Genomic DNA, 20,553 nt, shown 5'->3' with positions numbered 1-20,553 from the left:
TTTTTGGCTCACCTTATTTTCCTTGACCTCTTTGTGCTCTTACTTTAAGGACATGATTGGCTCATATATATTTTTTTAATATCTTTAAATGATGGCATCATGTATTTTCATCTTTTCTTTAACATGTTACTGGTGAGTTTTTCTTTATTTGCTGTTTCTTTTATTCTTTTTTTCTTGGGCTATCTTCATAATAAACTTTGTGTAGATTCCTTACTGATTATCACTTGGTTTTGAACAAAGTGAGTTCTTGAACCAGCTGCTTTCAGGAGGTTGGAGTAGTGTTGGAGAATTCCAGATGCTTATTCTCAGCTAATAGGATTTTCCTTTAGGCACAGGATTGTGTATGTTTACTTCTTCTCCATGTTTCCCTGTCAGAAAATAACATCAAGGGCTAGTCAGACACTCCATCTCAACCTCACTGAATACTTCTAGAAAATGGGGCTTTCCTTGATAATTTCTCCTTCCCTTTTCTATTCTAAGCTTCTCAAGATTTTGTATCAGAAAGTCAAGGGAAGTTCTCAGCCATGAATGTCTGCCCTTGTCATTTCCTTACATTCCCACTTGATCTTTTCATATAACCTTTCTAAAAAAGAATATGGATGTCTCTAAGTTTCATCAAAGGACCTTGTCTTTCTGTTTCTTATTCTCCTTGTTGCTTTTGAATGACTTAGAAGCGGGGGAAATTCCCAAGTTTACTGTCAAATTCAAACTTCTTGTGGTCTGCAAATTGTTATGCTTCTATAAACTCCAAGAAAAAAGGTTTTGATCAGCTATCAAACTTCATATGCCAATCAAAATTCATATAAATGCCTTGATTATATTTAGATAAATCTCTTTATTATGAACTCTACAAATGATAACAATTGGTTTAGTTGTTATCGATATTTTTTAGGCAGTGTATTTTAATATATGACTTGCCTTAAAGAAATCCTAGATCCTAATCTGCTAAATGGGGATTATTTCCTTCAAAGTGGTAACCTTTTGGGGTACACCAATGCTACTGGTGCTACCACAGCTTAGAATATTTTTGGAATATCTCTAAAGAATTACTTTTATACTTAGTTCATAGGATACACAAAAATGCTTTATTCTCATTACTAAACTCAGATAATTATTCACATTATTAACTGAGTCAATACCATATTGACTTTACATTTTTTTCAAAAGTAGTCACATCCATCTTCAAAAAAACACATGGCTATCACCAGTTGGTTTTACCACCCTATGTGTTTTAGATCTAAATGAGTATTTCCTCGCCAATTACCTCAAAAACAGAGAGATTCGAATGTGTCTCAAAGTACAACAGAGGAAGAGTTTCCAAAATTCTTTGATTATTGATAGTATTATTTATATTAACACCAATTATTAATAGTATGCTGAGATCATTTTTGTTATGTATGTACAGATTTTTTTTTTTTTTTTTTTTTACAAAACTAAGGATGAGTTTTCTGAAAACATAAGGTCTTCGAGGGATGGCCTTGATTGAATTCTGTTCATGAACACCTGTGTTAGTTCAAGTTAAAGGTACATAGATATGCTAAGGTAACCTTAAGAAATGGAAGGTTTTTCTAAGGCTGCACAGAGGCAAGGCTGTAGGTTCTTGGGTCCTGTTATCTCTGGTGTCTCTGGTAGCAGCTCTGCTTTAACCAGATTCTTTGACTTGGGGACAACTTTGGCCCAGGTAGTATCAGGCTGTCTTTGACCCACATGGTAGTCCCTGATCTAATCTATGAAGGTTAACATAGGTGGCGTGGTTTTACTGGAAGGCACATGGCAGTTTTTCTCAAAGGAGGCAATATGATACATTCATATTAAGCTTCATTCACAGTGAGTTTGAGGGCATATTTTAAGATTCCCACTATTCGGAATGGTCCTTCATTATAAGGATATAAAGTTACAGTCCATGCCTTCAAGGATTTATCTCTCCCTGGAATGGAAAGGTGGGGTTGAGTTGGGAAGGGCAGAAAAAAGTAGATGAACATCACACAACCCTGTGTTTGTGGCTATGTGATATAGGTGAAACATAAAGAAATGGTATGAGAACCTAGGGAAACCAAGAGGAGAGGAGTATTTGAAAACTGATCAAGTAGAAGTGATTTTCTTCTCTTGTTTCTCTAAAGAACATAACTTGGACTAGTAGTTAGAAGGTACAATGAAGCAGATTTGGTGCAATACAAAAGAATTGTTTTTAAACTGCTATGGTTGTCTAAAAATAGATTAAATCAGCTGTCCTGAAAGTGTTTTAGGCCCTGAATCCACAGCTATTTGTTCAGAGGCTGGGCAATGGTGATGGGTCAGTCCGTCTCAAAGTGAGTGGTATGAAAATATGAAAAACATGTGACTTCCAAGGTCCCTTCCCTCTCTAAAATTTTACTCTTCACTTCTGAGTTCTTTATGTTTGTTTCTTTTTTAATTTTATTTTTTTTCAGTGTTCCAAAATTCATTGTTTATGCAACACACCCAGTGCTCCATGCAAATATGTACCCTCCATAATACCCACCACCAGGCTCACCCAACCCCCATACCCTTCCTCTCCAAAACTGTCAGTTTGTTTCTCAGAGTCCACAGTCTCTCATGGTTTGTCTCCCCCTCCGATTTCCCCCAACTCACTTCTCCTCTCCATCTCCCAATGAGTCTTGCCTTATAGTCATACTTTAAAGATTGCTACTATCCCTATTATGGAACTCCTGATAACAGTTAAATTTGGCTTCTCTGTAGGATTAAATGAAAAAAAAAAAAAGGTAAAAGTACTTGAGAGAATGTTTCACAGTTGTTACTTGAATTTGAATCAGTGAAAAATAAGCAAGTGAGAAGAAAAGCTTTGATGCCTTTTGAGAATGAAGAGCATATCTATATATCCAACCACCCACATTTCATTCCTTTTCACAGTCTTAATGGAGAGTTGAGAAAGGAACTCAGATTTATTTGCAAGAGATAATGTTTAAGGTAACTACTACCTAGGCTTTCCATACCCTGGATAGAGAAAATCCATAGTCTACTCTACAAAAGTCACGATGTCTACTTTAAAGAGTGATTAACAGGATCATATCAAGAAATTTGGGTAGTTCCTGGAGGTATGTGAACTGTGGAAATTAATCTATAGACCCTCTATTCCTTTATCTTTCTATTCCATTAGTTAGTAACTTGACCAAGAAGGGAAAATGATGACCTGTTATTCGTCAGTTTAGTTAATGGACTGGCTTTGGTTAAGGAATCAGTTGAAAATTTAACGATGATATTTATAATGGTAATTTTATGTGTCACATATGTTTTATGATCTTTGCCTATATAACCATCATTATTAAGATTGGTTAATCAAGATTGCTTTACAGAAGCATACATGATAATGAGAGCATAATAGTTATGTTAATTGAGCACCTACTGTGTAATTTACCTATATTATCTCTTTTACAATGTATATTGTAACATTTCCAGTACGCAATTTTAGTTGCCAAGGTTTCACAGCTTATAAATAATGGAGTCACAACTCAAATCCAGGCAATTTGCCCTTACAGCCCACTTTTTTAACCGCTTACACAATACTGCCTCGGGTTCACCAGACAAGCCACCTAATGGAATGGAAATGGCCAACCTTTGCCCCTTCTCTGAATTGTACATAATTTTGGAATTCACATGAATTATTTTTCCAACATGAACTGAGGGATGGACTGTTGCCAGGTAGTGCCACGTGTGGAGAAACTGAGTTCAATCCAACATCAGGTATCTTCTTGCCTTGTAGAGAAGCTCAAATTTAGGATGTTGGTACATATAAATATATTTAAACTGTAAATATTAAGATAAAAAGCTTTTTTAAAAATGAGAATTTTTTTTTAATTTTTTTTTTCAGCATAACAGTATTCATTATTTTTGCACCACACCCAGTGCTCCATGCAATCCGTGCCCTCTACAATACCCACCACCTGGTGCCCCCAACCTCCCACCTCCCACCCCTTCAAAATTCTCAGATCGTTAAAAATGAGAATTTTTATGGGATACATGGAAAACCTAAAACACCCAATTTTGAAGGGAAAAAATTTAAACCTATAACCATAATTTTCCCTATAGGTCAGAGATGAATGTATCTACCTGCAGTGAAAGAATTTAATCTGAGTGACTCTGTACAGGTGTTTCTAGGGAACCTGTACTTTATTTGAATTTTTAAAATATTTTATTTTCCTATCTTCTTTCTTTCTGGCAATAAATATGCTTTAAAAATACCGTACATCTTTTCATAGACTTTTTCTAAGTATAGTTTTGGATTATGTTAAATATTTTAGAGAATATCCTATTAGAGCATATGGGTAGCAATATCTTAGTCTTCACATTTTACCTTCATAAAAAATGCTAGCAAGAATGAACCTCTTCTAAGCAGAAATCCTGCTTTTACATGCACTTGATGATTTAATCTGTACAACCTCTGAATTTTTATTACCCCCAGTTTTTAATATGGAGGAAATGGGAGCTTAGGGAGTTTAAGCACCTTAAGTTCACTCAGCTAATAAATAAAGACCTGTTCAAAGTCAGAGATTTTTTTTTTTTACTCATTTTACTCATTCTGCCTCATTTTAATTTTTAAGCAGTTTTAATTTTTTGCAGAGATAGGATTTCTAAATAACACATTTCTGAGTGGTTCTAAACAAGCCCTAATAAGCTCTGAATTTTTCTCAGTTTATGTATTAGCTGAAGTGTTTACAGCTTTGTTTGTAAAAGTGAAAAATGTTTGTCTGTTTATTATAATTGAAGGGCGATTGCTGCTGGAGATGGAATGAATGCCCAGGCTGGTGAGGCACATCAGTTTGTTAGGCAGCATTAAAAGCCTACTCAGAAGAATATTTTAATAGTTTTTATTTTATTATATTTTAAATTATGATGATAAACTATTTAATACACAGAATGGTACCACAAATATCCTGGTAGACATCTGTGCCACTACCATCTTGATTTAATAAGTGCTAACATTTTGCCATATTCTTTTTGACCTTTTTTTGTAAGGATTTTTTGATACAACTAAATGCCCCTACCCTATCCCATTAGCTCTTATCCTTCCATGAGGATCTTTACTATCTTGAAGTTCAAGTATGGTCTTCCCATGTATGCTTCTCTGTATTTTTACTTTCATAAGTACATTCATATTTTTATGTACTAGTTTTATGTGTTTTTAAAATATACATAAACGAATAATATACTATGTATTCTGCACTTTTTCCACTTTATGCTTTTGAGAATTACCTATATTGATACATGTACATCTTGTTTTTCATTCTCACTGCTATAGTGTAATATTCCATTGTATGAATAAGCCATTTTGTTTTTTCATTCCTCTATTGATGAATATTTCTCTTATTTTCCTTCTCTGACTATTATAAATAATGCTGTATTTAGGATCTTAGTAAGTGTCTACTTTTGCACATTTCTAAGTGTTTTACTGGATGACCTACCTGGGAGTAGTTTATCAGTTTGTAGTTCCAGCAACATGGTACAAGAGTCTCTCACTGTTTGCAGAAGCACTTGGTATTAACAGATTTTAAAACATTTGCCTACTAAAAAACAACTGCCCCATACATCTTCAAAAATGTGGGTCTCATGAAAGACAAAGGGCAAGGAACTGTTCCAGATAAAAGGAGACTAAAGATAAATAACATCTGAAAGCAATATTATTCCTCAGGAAAAAGAAACTGACCCATGTTAATTTTTCTAAAGTTTGATCATTGTAGGATGGTTATATAAGAGAATATTCTTGTTCTTTGGGAATACTGAAGTATTTAGAGATAAAGGGACATGATGTCTGAAAATTATTTTCAAATGCCTTAGCAATATAATAATATATAGACAGTGAGATAAAGCAAGGTAGCAACTTTCTCACACTGGTGAATCTAGGTAAAGAGTATATGTGAATTCGTTTTACTTTCAGCTCTTCGATAGATACGAAATCTTTTTGGAAGAAAAAATGTTCGCTAAACTCATAGGTATGAATGTATTCGTTATTTTAATTTACTCTTCTCTGATTACTAAGTGAGATTGAACATCTTTTTATATGTTGGTCATTCAGATTTCCTTTTTTGTGAATTTAAATTCCTTTTCCTGATTCTACTTGGCTATTTGCCTTTTCCTTATTGACTTCTCAAAATTCTGTAATATTCTTCATCCCCATTCTTTTTTTTTTTAAAGATTTTATTTATTTGACAGACAGAGATCACAAGTAGGCAGAGAAGCAGGCAGAGAGAGAGAGGGAAGCAGGCTCCCTGCTGAGCAGAGAGCCCGATGCGGGGCTTGATCCCAGGACCCCGAGATCATGACCTGAGCTAAAAGACAGAGGCTTAACCCATTGAACCTCCCAGGAACCCCCATTCCAATTCTTTGTTGATGTGTTTCGCAAACAACTTCTCTTACTTTTCGGTTTGTCTTTTAACTTTGGGTACTGGGTTTATTAGGGCGTCTCAGCCTATGAGTGTATAAAATAACTTTGTTTTCAATATTTTCCCACTAACTGTCCTATTTGGGACTCTTCTTTTCTGTTGGATGGAGGATCCCTTTACAACATCTTGTCAAGACTCCATAACTCTCCAGTGACTTGGTTATTAAAAAGTCTCTTGTTTATAATTAAAGAAGACAGTTAAGTTTATCTTGAACCATGAATGTCCAAATCAAATCTAAATCTCTTCTCCTCCTTACTGCTAGCACAAACGAAACCTTCCCATGTCTCTAGTGGAGAAAGGCTATGGTCTGCTTTGTATATACATCCATCCCCTAACTCATCAAGGTGTCCTCTGCTATGTGAAGTGGGAAGAACAAGCCAAAGGGCAAGCATCTTTCCACTTGAGTGAAGTGTGGGTGCAGCTTCCTCCTTGTTTGTCACTACTGCTCTAATGCTGGACAAGTTTTAACGTCCTCACTGTGGCAGGCACCCATATGCTGCCTTTGTAACTGGGCTGGGAGCATGGTGAGAGTGTTTGAAAAAGCCACAGAGGCTACCTCCCCTTTGCCCAGCTCCTGAAGCAGAGATCTAGCACTGACTTCAGGTTCACATCTAATTTTCACCTTTTCCATAAGGATAGCCTGTTATCCCAGTCCCATTCATTGAATAGACTCCCCTTTCCCACTGATGTGTATTAATGCCTTCCACCCAATACAGTGGAAATTTTATGTTTGCCAAATAATGGGAGTACGGGTTGACCCAATGGCTGTTATACTCTTAACTGAGTTCTTTTTTCGCCCTGACTTAATTGCCAGGAGCAGGTCAGCAAGTTTGCTGGGATGGATATTTAATTGGGAGCAGGATGCCAGGCCTTTGGTTTAGGCAACTATAATCTTTATGAGTGATTGCCTTGGCTTTTCCCCCTCCCTTGGCTTCTGGGGACTGGAGGTACCCTATCTTCCTTCCTTCCACCCAGAAAGAAAGAATAATCTTTCCACCCCAAAAGCCTCTGATTCCTCCCATGTCTCAGTCCTTTCCCTTATGTGAAGTGAGGAGGAAATTCATGGTAAGTACTGGTCTAGTGAGTTTCAGTAAGCCTTGAGAGGTGGCTGGCCCCAACTGCTAGTGACAGCTTGGTCTTAGACCATGGAGTACTTAGCATCCTTTCTCATCAGTTTTGGATTTATCAACAATTTCAGGAAAACCAGAAAAATCCCATTTGACAAAAGGTTACATTTCATTGGTATTCTTTCTTGCATAAAAGTTTTAAAATGTCTTAATATTGTCAGATTTATTCTTCCTTATGGCTTATCCTTTCCTTTAGCTTTTTCAAGATGTATTTCCTTATTCCTTTCAAAATTTTGCTTTTCATATTTAGACCTTTTATCTATTTGACTTGAAAAATTTGTTTTATATATGATATGAGGTAGAGATCTAATTTTAATTTTCCCTTAAGAATAGCTCTTGTCTCAGTACTATTTGTCAGTCTTTTCTTTCCCAGTGATTTGTATTACTGCCTTTCAAATTGTTTTTAACTGATAACCATTTCTTTGTATTTTCTTTCTATAGGAATCACCTTTGCTGTCCCCTAAGGTTAAGTAGATCCCTGACATGTCCACCCATCATAGTGAATTGTTCCAATGACATTTTATTAGATAGAGTAGGAGCTGTGCTTACTGTTGCATCCCTAGCATTTAGGACAGTACCTGGCACCGAGCTGGCTCTCAATAAATATTTGGTGAATGAACGACCAGGTCCAAGCCAAGTCCACCCAGCTATGAGTCTGCCCTGAAGTCTAGATTCCACAGAATTCAATAGGTATTCTATTTTACTGCAATTGGTAAAATGGGTTTTTCCTTTCCAGTAGCATAGTCTCTCTCTTGATCTGTTATTCTTTGAGATAGACATTTTGAATATTCCTAGATTTCTCCCTTTCCTTGAGCTTGGCATCTAATGGGTCACTTAGCTTCATGATTTCTACTTTCTTAACTATATCTTCACTTCAGCTCAGGCCTTTCCCCCCCCTTCCTTCCTTTATTTTTCTTTAATGTGGTATTTGATATATGTACAAGAATGTAAGTAACACATAATAAATTATAATGACATGTATGCTTATGGAAACCATCAATTCCCTGAAAATGGTGACATTCTCTGCCCATTGCCTCTACTTAGGTGCTCCTTCCTGGCCCACCCCTTGCCTCCACCTAAGAGGTAATTGCTAAGTTGAAGTTTGAGGTTCTCATCCTCTTGCTTTAGTTTCCTTTTCTAGTATAAACTTGTTACATTAAATAAATATTCCTAACAATGCATTATGTAGATTTACTTATCGAGCTTTTGTAAGAATAATTTTATACTTTGTGAAGTCTGCAAACTGAATTTTTCATTCAACATTTATGCTTCTAAGTTTCATCCATCCTGTTTTATGTGGCTACGGCTCACTGATTTCATTATTTAATTTCATTAGTGAACATAATGAGATTACATTGTGTAACATACCATGGTTTCTCTATTCTCCTGTTGATATTTGTTTAGACTGTTTCCTGGTTTGTATTTGCTGCTTTGGACAAGATTGCTATAAACATTGTTGTTTATGTCTCTTGGTCCACTTGTGTAAAGTTTTTCCAGACTCTGTATCAAGGAGTGGACTTTCTGGGTGAAAGGATGTACCAGTGTTCGACTTTGAAAGATAATGCCAAATTGCTTCCCAGAGCGGTCTGTTTGTACTCATGCCAGTAGAGTGTCAAAGTCCCCATTGACTCATATTCTTTCCAACATTTGGCATTATAAAATTTATTATATTTTCCCTTTTTAGATGTGAAATTGTGTCTCCGTTTAATTGTAAATTGTATTTCCCTGAGAAAAGGATTTGAGATTGTTTTATATGCCTATTGACTTGACTATTCATGATTCCATTTCTGTGTAATGCCTGTTTGTCTTTGCCCTTTTTTCTATTGGGTTATTTGAGTTTTTCTTCTTGAATTAAAGTTCTTCATGTATTTTAGATCCAAATTAAATTATTTATCAGTTGTAAGTATTGCCAATATTTTCTTCCAGTTTGTGGCTTGCTTTTTTGTTTTCTTTATAGTATCTCTATTACCAGAGGTTTTAATGAAGTTTTAATAGTAATAATATTGAATTCATCAATCTTTTCTATTATAATTGGAATTTTTTATCTTGTTTAAAAAACATCCAGCTCTACACTGAATTTATAAATACATTCTCCCTTGCTTTCTTTTAAAGGATTTACAAGCTTTATCTTTCACATTTAAGATGCATATGGAATTAATTTTTCATGTGTATGGTATAAAGTAGGGCTCCAATTTTACTTTACTTTTTTCTTATGGATAAATAGTTATCCTGTAAGGGCATTTCTTTAGATTAAATATATTTACAATATATATTGCTATGAGAAGAAAGCATACAACATTACAGAATATATGGTATTTTGGAAACATAAAATATGTATGTGTGTATATATATAGTATTTAGTATACATAAAAAATTTAAAAAGACATACACCAAAATAACAACGATTATCTTTGGTTAGTGGGACAATTAATGATCTTTGTTTATTTCTTCTTTTCTGTAATTTCCAACTTTTCTCTGTTGAACATATATTTATATTGTTTTCACAGTGAGAAATAAGGTAGTGTTTTTAGATAATAATGTGGTATCAGCACATCTTAAAGAGAAACCATGAATTAATTCCTCCAACTTAACTTTTTTTTAGCTTCTTCCATTCCTAGGGGTGGGGGAGAATGTTTGTAGATTATGCAGTAAGTCTTAATAAAAGGTGAAAAATGGTTGAGTTCTGAAATCTTCTATATATAGTTAGATAAAGTTTTTCTCTCCCAAGCTGTGTTTGCTTTACAAGTATGTAAATCTCTTTGGAGAATAGGATCCAGGTTACTTATGTGTATCATTGATGATATAATTATTTCTTTTTGATCAACAGCAGATAATGAAAAGACTTATAAAGCGATATGTTCTGAAAGCACAAGTGGACAAAGAAAATGATGAAGTTAATGAAGGTAAGCATCTCCATCTTGAGAAACATCCTTTTGCAATTAACTTAATGACCTTGGGAAACTTGATATTGAACGATACTTTTAAAAATCCAATCTCAGGCAACAGTTCCAAGATTGATAGGAGAATCTTAGGTTACATTTCTAAAACTGTCTTTTAAAAGGTTATTAAGGGCGCCTGGGTGGCTCAGTGGGTTAAGCCGCTGCCTTCGGCTCAGGTCATGATCTCAGGGTCCTGGGATCGAGGCCCGCATCGGGCTCTCTGCTCAGAAGGGAGCCTGCTTCCCTCTCTCTCTCTCTCTGCCTGCCTCTCCGTCTACTTGTGATCTCTCTCTGTCAAATAAATAAATAAAATCTTTAAAAAAAAATTAAAAAATAAAAGGTTATTAAAAATGTCAATTAGAGATAATTGATCTCTACTCACAATGTTGTAACTGATTCTTAGAATGTAAAACCTGCAATCATTCTGGAAGCCTTTTAAGTCCTATTATATAAAGTAGTCGGTAGTTTCAGTTCTGTTGCAGTGAGTTCACATGAGTGTTAACATTTTTGCAACTTTAACATTTTCCAATAAAATAGTTGGCTGGTTGGCTCAAATAGAACATACGTTTCTTCAGAAAAATTTTTGCTTTGTTGTACAGAAAGAAATCTGTAACCCATTTTTCTCATCTCATGTTTCATTTTTGCCTTTCACTTTTCTTCTTGGCTCCTTATTTAAGGTACCTATTTTTCCAGGCATATCCTAGGCAGGGCATCTGTCTGTACTATAAAAACGTTTCTCCAAAGGCAAGGCCAAAGAACAGGCCCAGAGTTGGAAAGAAATTAAACTGGGAAAAGTAAGTTGCCTTAAAAATGGAAAGTGTAGCTTCTAATAGCAATGAGATGCCACTAGATCTATCTATGCTGATAAAAGAAAGGGCTAAACTAAATAAAATGGTGATGGCCTTCAAAACCTTTACTTGATGGATGCAAGGAATCCCTGGAAAATCTGGTCTATCCACTGATACGTGTATGTAGAAAAGAAGTGTATGAATGTGTGATTGAAGACCAGCAAAAATCCAATCATGATGCCCAAGAAGCTGTCTCAGGGAGATGGGATGGAAAGGGGTTGTAGTTCAGGAAGCAGAAATCTGATCATTCGTACAGTAACCTCCCTGGTGGGGGCGGGAGAGGACAAGAAAAACAAAATTATCTGGGGTAATTGGATGGCTGACAGCATCAAAAACAAAGGAGCATCTTCCATATCCTTGCTCCAAAGAGGAAAATGAGTTAATAAGAATATGGAGTTTGAACAAAGTTCTAACTACACTATCATAGAGTTTAATATCCTCATTTAATAAATGAGGAAACTGAAGTCCAAGAGGTTGAGTAGTTTGTGTTTCCCATATTGGTAGACTACAAATAACACTTAATGAATAGTCTCCCCATAACTCAAAAACAAGGAAGAAGGATATGGCGCTAGGGAGGCGAAAGGGGATCTCATGGGTTTATAGTCCAAATGTGATACTGAATGGTGTGAGAATCCATTTCCTTCACCAAAGACCAGCCTCGTGATTTCAAATTAGAATCATATTGCCAGATGGGAAAGGAAGAAGCACTTTTTTTTTTTTTTTGCCTAAAAAAAGGAATCTGCAAATGTTTTATGTATATTCTTGAGGAATAGAGTTCTTTAAGATAAAAAGTTTCTGACTTGTATATATATAAAAGAATATAGAAATTACACTTCTAAGCATCATAAAGGTACCAGGGAATATTATGGAAGGTATGTTTTACATGTGATTCTTTTACAGAAAGCTTGTTAAAATACCAATAATTTGTGAAGAATCATTTCTTAGATTCAGGATAAATTTCCACCCCAAAGTTCACCTTCCAATGTCAATGGCTTATCTACCTTGCAATCATTTGCAAAAGCATTTAGTTCTTAACTGCAAACTACATATACTCAAAATACTGCCAAGCTGAATTATGGGAATACTTGTGCTTTAAGAGCCAGAAAGTCTCCTTTGGAGACTCCTGTGTGTATACACATTGCCAGTGGTATCACACCTAAACTTAATTTCTTACTTGTTACTTGTTACTTCCTTATACATTGGTTTTCTGTGTCCTACAAAGTGTTTCTTGGCCCTAAGCTCATTACCATAGCCTTCCCTAATAATCACTCCTACTTTTTTTTTCTTGCCTTCCCTTACTTCAAACCTGACTTAAAATTTACTTGTCCCATGTCAATATTTGCCTGTTAAACAGATTGAATCACCTTTTGCTAGGAGTTTCATCCATCCTAGCAAAAGGATATGATCCATGTAGGTTTCAACCCTTATGTCTGAGGGAACCAAAGGGACTCTCTATAGACAGAATGGGATACTCTGGCTGTAGATCAGGTAGCTGAAGAATTAAGAGGTGTTTGAGCCACAGAACAGTACTTTAGCTGAGTTTTACTATTGAAAACATAGCTGGACTATTTCTTACAACTTTTCCAAAGGTCAGTGTATTTTTAAAGACTAATACTTCTTGGGACAGCTGGGTGGCTCAGGTTAGGTATCTGCCTTTAGCTCAGGTCATGATCCCAGAGTCCTGAGATTGAATCCTGCATCAGGCTCCTTACTCAGAAAGGAGCCTGCTTCTCCCTCTGCCTGCGGATCCCCCTGCTTGTGATCTCTCTCTCTCTCTAACAAATTTTTAAAAATCTAAAAAAAAAAAAAAGACTAATACTTCTTAAATATCTTGAAGGAAAAAATTCCACAAAAATAACTTGGACTTTATGAAGCAAATGTATTAATATTATATGCATTTGTATGAATTTCACTCTCTCTTCTTTTCTCATCCAAAGAGCAAATTACCAATGATTTTTTTTTAAATACAAATACTATAGGTGAATTAAAAGAAATCAAGCAAGATATCTCCAGCCTTCGTTATGAACTTTTGGAGGACAAGAGCCAAGCAACTGAGGAATTAGCCGTTCTGATTCATAAACTCAGTGAGAAACTGAATCCTAGCATGCCAAGATGTGAATGATTCAGTAACCTGGAATAATGGCTTTGACTATAGCACAAAAGTGGGCAATAATATTTCTAAGTATGAAATACTTGAAAAACTATGGTGTAAATTTTTAGTATTAACTACCTTTATCATGTGAATCTTTAAAACTTAGGTCTTAATGATTTTATTGTTTTATCACATGAAAATGCTCTTCATTTTAATTGTCTGCCTTGACATTATAAACAATGACATGCCATTGTATTTAAAGGCCCAGTATTATTCCATTACTGACACTTTTGTCCACTTTAGAATAAACTCTATGTCTTTGCACTACCTGTTTGCCTCCAAGAGACTGTAAGTTCCTTGGAGACAGGGACCATGTCTTATTCATCTTAGTGTCTCCAGCGTCTAGTACAGTGCCTGGTACATAGTAGGTGCTCAATAAATGTTGAAACCAACTGAACAGAACTGCCAACAAAATACAAATAAAAATGAAAAGGCCATCACCATGTAGCATTCCTTCCCTTGTCCAAGTGCTAAGAGGTTTTTTTTTTTTCTAATAGAAATTAAAGAAATTTTATAACCAGCTATGACTTGGTAAGATTTTCTTAGAATTTTTGGCATCACTCATAATCCTAGAACCTTTGAGCCCTGAATGAAGAATTTAACAATGAAATGAATTAATAGAAAATATAATTACATTACACATTTAATGCAATTAAATAATAATAGAATTGTTCAAAATGACGCATTAAAGATTTTTCTAAAGTCTATAGAGTTTGTTTTCTGTCTTAAATTTTCATTTGTTGTTTTTCAGTAATGTGAATTTATTCAGTGGGGTGGTGAGTTTGTTTTTTTAAAGTTAGGGGCCATGCAGGGTTGCTATTTTGTGATAACCTTCTAATTTCTGCCTCTGATGTTTAATGCTAAAGAAGATATCAACAACTAACTTCTATCTTGCCCATTAGCTTCATTCTGAGTTTTAGAGGGTATGTGTATGGGAAGAACCAAGAGCGAGCAATGGCTGTCTACGTGGAAACACATATTCAAGCAGCACCAGGTATGTTTCATTTCCCTTTGAGGCATCTCTTGCTATCACTACTTAGTGATTGACATCCTTTTTCTTATCGAAGCATTTCAGTTACACTTTTTACACAAAATGGATGGTGATGAGCCTGTAATTGATTTATTCTATAATTGAGCTGAATACTGGTAATATCCACACCACCTCACAACTTTAATAAGAAAGGGGATATAGGCCAGTAATATCCCTCATCTATTCACAGAACATAAAGCACTCAAAAAAAATTTTTTAACCAGCTGGGTTTTAATCTCTTATAGAGTTGTGCTTATCACCTGGATTCTCTTCACTCTGTTTTTTTGTCAGGTCTTATGGGAATATGATTTTTGATCATAGCTCAAGGATAGTTTTATAGGTTCTAAAAACCAATTAAATACATGATACTTCAAAAATCATTAATATCACACAGAAAGGCTTTCTAGGCATGAAAATAAAAATGAACATTAAATGGTACTACATAAAGATCTTTAAAGATAATTTCTTAATTTCTACTTTTGGGGAGTTAAAACAGTTAAGGTAAGAAAAGAACTTATATAGTTTTACTACCACTGTAAAATATTTCATTAACTTTTGTGCTATGCTAATGGTATTTTGTCTGAAACATTTTCAAACTTTTTGTATTTTATGTTATCTCTCAGAACTGAATATTGATTTTTCATCATTATATGTTACTATAGTTTATAATAAAACAGTAAAGACATGGAGTTTCCATAATAGACAATACTTTCAGTCTTCTAGTATTATCTTAGAGTCCAAGAAAAATAAGTTTTTGCCTATAGCTATGTAACAGCATATTTAATAATATTCCTAATTGGGACTGGAAACATTTTGAATGACAAAGTGTCAGATTCATCTGAGGACATCCAGCCTAGGATCCTTGGAGTCTTGGAAGAAGATAAAGCTCATGGCATATATACCCTGTGAGAAAATACTTCCTTTTTTTTTTTTTTTAAGCACATGCCTCCCACAACTATAGAGTTCTCAACGTAGGTTGTTTTTGTTTTGTTTTGTTTTGTTTTGACTATACTTACATAAAACTGGTATATTTCTGTTATTTCATTTTTTTCTTTCTTCATAGCTTCTAGGTGGTAGCCAAGATGGAAGATGGGTTGTCAAGGTGCAGTGGATACTATTGATGCTATTGATGTCCTGCCCAGATCCTTTTTGTGGGCCAGTGCAGGCATGTCCCAGATTCTGTGAGTGTTGGCTCCTTAGCAGTTCCCAACTATCCCCTTCCCCGGGGAATTGCCCTCCACTGAAAGGAATCAGCCCTGCCCTGGCTGTTATGCCTCCTCTTCCCCATATCAATGACAGATTGACTGGGGTGGAGACAAAAAGGCTGGGCCCTTGTTTCAAGGTAGGGCCAACTTTTTGGTATAATTCATGTTCTACGAGACAGGCGCTTTAACCAGCTAAGCTATAGAGCCACCTTGTAATTCATGTTCTAGAGCTTTGGGAGGGATTAGGCTCAGCCAGACTCCAATTGAAACCAAATATGGGTTTAGCTTTTTTCCTCTGTCTTACCCGTTTCCCTTCCTCCCTTTCTGCTGAGAACATTCCTTCAGTAAATCAGCACATCCAAATCTTGCTAGACTTTGTCCCCAGTAAGCTCATCCTAAGACCTGGGTATTATTGTGGCAATATAGAGGCAAGGTAAGGATTACTCTAGGCAATTGCTGTCAAAATTAGTACCTCTTTGAGGTTAATGATACAGCTCTGGGTCAGCAAGTCCTTGCCCTACTCACCATTTTAACACGTGCACTGGGGTTAAAAGCAATGCTCAAAGAAGTCAGGGGCAACTCAGGGAAGGGAACATTTTAACAGGACCAAAAACAATTTGTTTAGCAGAAGACATTTAGGTATTTATGATTAATTAGAAAATTATCAAAGTCCTAGATCTCTTTTTCAACCTCGCTGCTGTTCGTAGTTTTTTCCTCGGTTACAGATAAAGGAAAGAAGGCAACCCTCAAATTGCTTCTTAGGCTTATTTAAAATTTTTGACACTTTGTGTTTCTGTATTTAATTTACTGAAGACCCTTGACTTAATGGCCTTCACAATATGTTGAGAAGCTTAGATTCATAGACTTGAAATAAAAGAGGAAACTAAGCAAAATAATATCCAGTGTTTTCAGAGTTTTTTGCACTATAAAAACTTAAAAATAACATATTTTGTGATTATGAAAAGCAAAGTTAGTACAACTTAGGATAACTCTTTTACCCAAAGATGTCCAATTTATTTCATTTACACAATCATGTCCAATATATTTCAATTTTAAATGTGTTAAGCCAAATGAAAGCTTTTGTAAATGGGAGGGTAAATTGTCTTATGAATGATGTCTGAAGAGAACTGAAATCACATTGACAGTTAATTGAATGCCCTAGACAAATCTGGTTTCATACTGTTCAGTCAAACAGGGTTATGCTACAAGTAGGTTCTCAGTCTCTGGGTGTCATAGAGCTGTTTCAGGGGGTCGATATCATCATCCAAGGTGATAATGATCTCTCTCCCCATGTTTCTTTTTTTAAATCAATCTAAAGAGGTTATTTGTTATTTTTTTTTAAATAAGAGTTTGAGAGTTTCCAAATTGATATCATGTGTTAGTGGAGCCCAATGTGTATACTTACGAGTCGGTCATTCAGTCAGCCATCTCCACCTGTGTGATGATTTTTAACTTTAATGCAGTTTAAGTTGCTTGTATTCTTAGTCATAAGTTGTTTAATTTATACTCATAATGACTGCTTTAAGACCACAACATAAGATTTATAAGTTACTGAAGTGTATAATACTTCTGTAAATTGTCTCAAGGCAATATTTATTACATCTGAGATACAATCATCTGTTTTTGTTTTTGGACTTTTTTAATGTAGCGCACCAAGTTGTCTCTAGTAACTTAAAATATGTTTGAAAAGAGAAACTATAGTGGCAATTTTGTCTAACTTGGCTTTTCTTTTTTGTGAATAAAAACCCAGCTAATTGTATAAGAAGTATTTAAAATTCATACTTTGAAACCCTTGCCATTTAGAAACAAAACATGGTACTTAAAAAAAAAAAATCACTTGCCTTTTCTAGATGTAAAATGAACGAATTTCAAGTATCATATTATGCAAGCTCTTTTTATCTATTTTTGATGTATCATAGCCTCATTTCAATGTTTTAAAAGAAATGTGATCTTCAAAATAAACCCTTTTTATTTTACACAATTAGCTTAAAGTAAAATAAACAGTGGGCATCACTTGTTAAATGGGAAATAAGCATTGTCAGTATATGTTTTTATTTTATTCTTTATTGTAAAGATTGGATGAAGATGAATTTTAGAATGCTTCCTTAAATAATATAACAAACTAAAATAAACTGCCTTTTCTTTAAAGTTACATTTCTACACAAGCATTCTCCTACTGTACAAATTTAGTCACAAAATTTCACAATAAAAAAAAGAAATAATTATTAAAATCCTGAAGGGTTTTGAAAGAGTATATACTACAATGAAAATGGTTTGTGGATCCAAAAGGGAAAACATTGGACTAATGGTTTCTAAGGTTTTGTCCAGCCCTGGAATACTTATCGAATTTCCCAGAGTAATATTCGAAAAGATAATTCCTGCCCACTTTATCAGGTTTTCAATATTTTTGTTTGTTATAATGCAAAAACAGGAATAATATCAGTATGATTTTCCTTAAGATGTTAATGTGCAATGCCAGCACTTGAGAAGGGAAACAAGAAAATAGATGGAAAGATTTGGTACCTACTGTTCTGGATAACCGTTTATCAGAACCTGGCAATCGTAGGGACAGAAGAATACTCACTTTGGGAGCCACACAGAGTTAAACACAGGAGTCTTAGAATCTCTTAATTTTTAATTTTATTTTATAACAATTTTATTTTTTTAATTGCAAAATTTGGGGTGCCTGGATGGCTCAGTCAGTTAAGTGTCTGCCTGTGGCCCAGGTAATGATCCCAGGGTCCTGGGATGGTGTCCCATATCAGGCTCCCTGCTCAGCAGAGAATCTGTTTCTCCTTCTGCCCCCTCCCTTGCTCATGCACTCTCTCTCTCATGTTATCTCTCTCTACCAAATAAATAAATAAAATCTTTTTTAAAATGTACAAATCTTATGGAAAACAGAAAACAAGATTATAATCCTTTAATCTATAACCAAATAAAAAATTTTTAATTTAATTCATAATAAGCCCTTTCCTATAATTGTAATCATGGTATATATACTATTTTATATTCTATTTTTATTATCCCAAACACTTTCCACATTGCTATACAGCCTTCATTATTTTCACTTTCAGTGGCTACGCATTAGTCTATGAAGTGCATGTACCATTTCCTTTATACTGGATAGTTAGGTTCTTATTTTAAATGGTCCCTTAATTATGACTTCCTACTTTGCTTTGTTTTTGTAGATTAAATATTCAAAATTGGAGTTATGGGATTAAAAATAAAATCACTTATAGGTTTGGATACATATTGATACATTGCTTTCAAAAGGGTTTTATTACCAATTTAAAGCATCACAGTTGATGAGAACATGCTGTCTCTGCAACCTACAGTGTTATCACTTAAATCTTTTTCTAATCTGAAAGGCAAAATAAAAAAGATATCTTGCTTCAGTATTATTGATTAGAAATGAAGGTAATAGATTTCTATAAGTTTGTTCAGAAACAACTTTCTTTGTGAAATATCTGTTCATATTTTTGCCTGTTTACATATTGGAATCATAATATTTCCATTTTTATTAATTTGTATGAATATGTATAATACTCCTATCCCCCCAATTTTTTTATATGTAAAAATGTTTGTTACATATTGAAGTGTTTCATCTTTATTTTTAATATGCTTCTTTGTGGTTTCCTGTATTCCTCTTAAGATCAGATAAGTTGCCTTCTGTTATGGGCTGAATTATGTACCACTTAAATTCATATGTCCTAATCCCCAGTACCTTGGAATGCAACTAAATTTGGGGATAGGAACTCAAAGAGGTAATTAAGTTAGAATGAGGTCATTAGGGTGGGCCTTAATCCAATTTGACTGGTTTCCTTACTGGAAGAGATTAGGACACAACTCTAAAAGTGGGAAGACCTCATGAAGAATCACAGAAAAGATGGCCATCTACAAGCCAAGGTGAGATGCCTCAGAAGATTGGTTTCCTACTGACACTTTGATCTTGTACTCCTAGCCTGTGAGAAAATAAATTTCTGTTGTTTAAAGTCATCCAGTTTGTGGTGCTTTGTTATGGGGGCCCTAGCTAACTAATATACCTTCTAATTCCCTAAACTCTACTAAATTCTACAACTCTATATTCTTCTATCTCTTCTGTGGCTTTATTTTTCGAACTATGTCTGAAATTTATCTGTATTTTTGTTGATTCTAAATTGATGTGTATTTTCCCCAAAATTGCTACACAGTTAACCCATCTTCAGGCACTGTTATCTGTTTAATATGCCGTTATTTTAGCTTCAGAAAGAGAAAATGTCTGGAACATTCTTGTACCTAGTCAAAAACCTTCTCAGATCCCTTGCAGGAAATTACTTTTCTACCTAAGAAGCACCTCTTCTCGGGGTTTCAGTTCTTGTTTCACCATCACTTGTGAACTCTGCGCTAGTAGAACAAAGAAATTAGGAGAGGAGATGTATCTTACTCATCCATATATATATTATTTCTGTAGGCAGAGCACTCTGTGCATTAAGGAAGGACTGATGAAAGAATCAGGGAAGGTGAGTTCTCAGTCAGACCTTGGGTCACTATAAGGCCAGTGGTAGTCTGCAGGTCACTGAGGCCTTTTCAGAGGGTCTGTGATTTTGAATCTATTTTCTTTACACTAAGATGTTATCTGCCTTTTCCACTGTGTTGACATTTGCATTGATGGTACAAAAACAATGATGGTTAACACTGCTGGTAGGTAAACATGAATCAAAGCAGTAGCTTTAAATTGTTGTAATAGTCACTGCATTCCTCCTGCCACATATTGGCAGGAAACAAAACTCTGTATAAAAATGCCTTTTGAGAAGCAGTAAAAGTTGTTAAGTTTCAACTCTTGAATATGTTTCTTTT

General features: G+C 34.9%; 1 protein-coding gene across 3 annotated transcripts in view; it reads left to right on the top strand.

Moving 5' to 3' along the window:
* Nucleotides 1-13,749, top strand: part of TRPC3 (transient receptor potential cation channel subfamily C member 3) — a 73,811-nt gene extending 60,062 nt beyond the window's left edge. For all 3 annotated transcript variants that reach the window (XM_047718355.1, XM_047718354.1, XM_047718353.1), the window contains 2 exons: nt 10,371-10,446; nt 13,310-13,749. In XM_047718355.1, the coding sequence (XP_047574311.1) occupies nt 10,371-10,446; nt 13,310-13,452 (219 nt within the window). In that variant the 3' untranslated portion in view covers nt 13,453-13,749. The remainder of the gene's footprint in view (nt 1-10,370; nt 10,447-13,309) is intronic.
* The last annotated feature ends 6,804 nt before the right edge of the window (nt 13,750-20,553 follow it).

Source organism: Lutra lutra, chromosome 2, assembly GCF_902655055.1.
Source record: "Lutra lutra chromosome 2, mLutLut1.2, whole genome shotgun sequence".
Lineage (NCBI taxonomy): Eukaryota > Metazoa > Chordata > Mammalia > Carnivora > Mustelidae > Lutra > Lutra lutra.
This window is presented reverse-complemented; position numbering and strand designations above follow the sequence as displayed.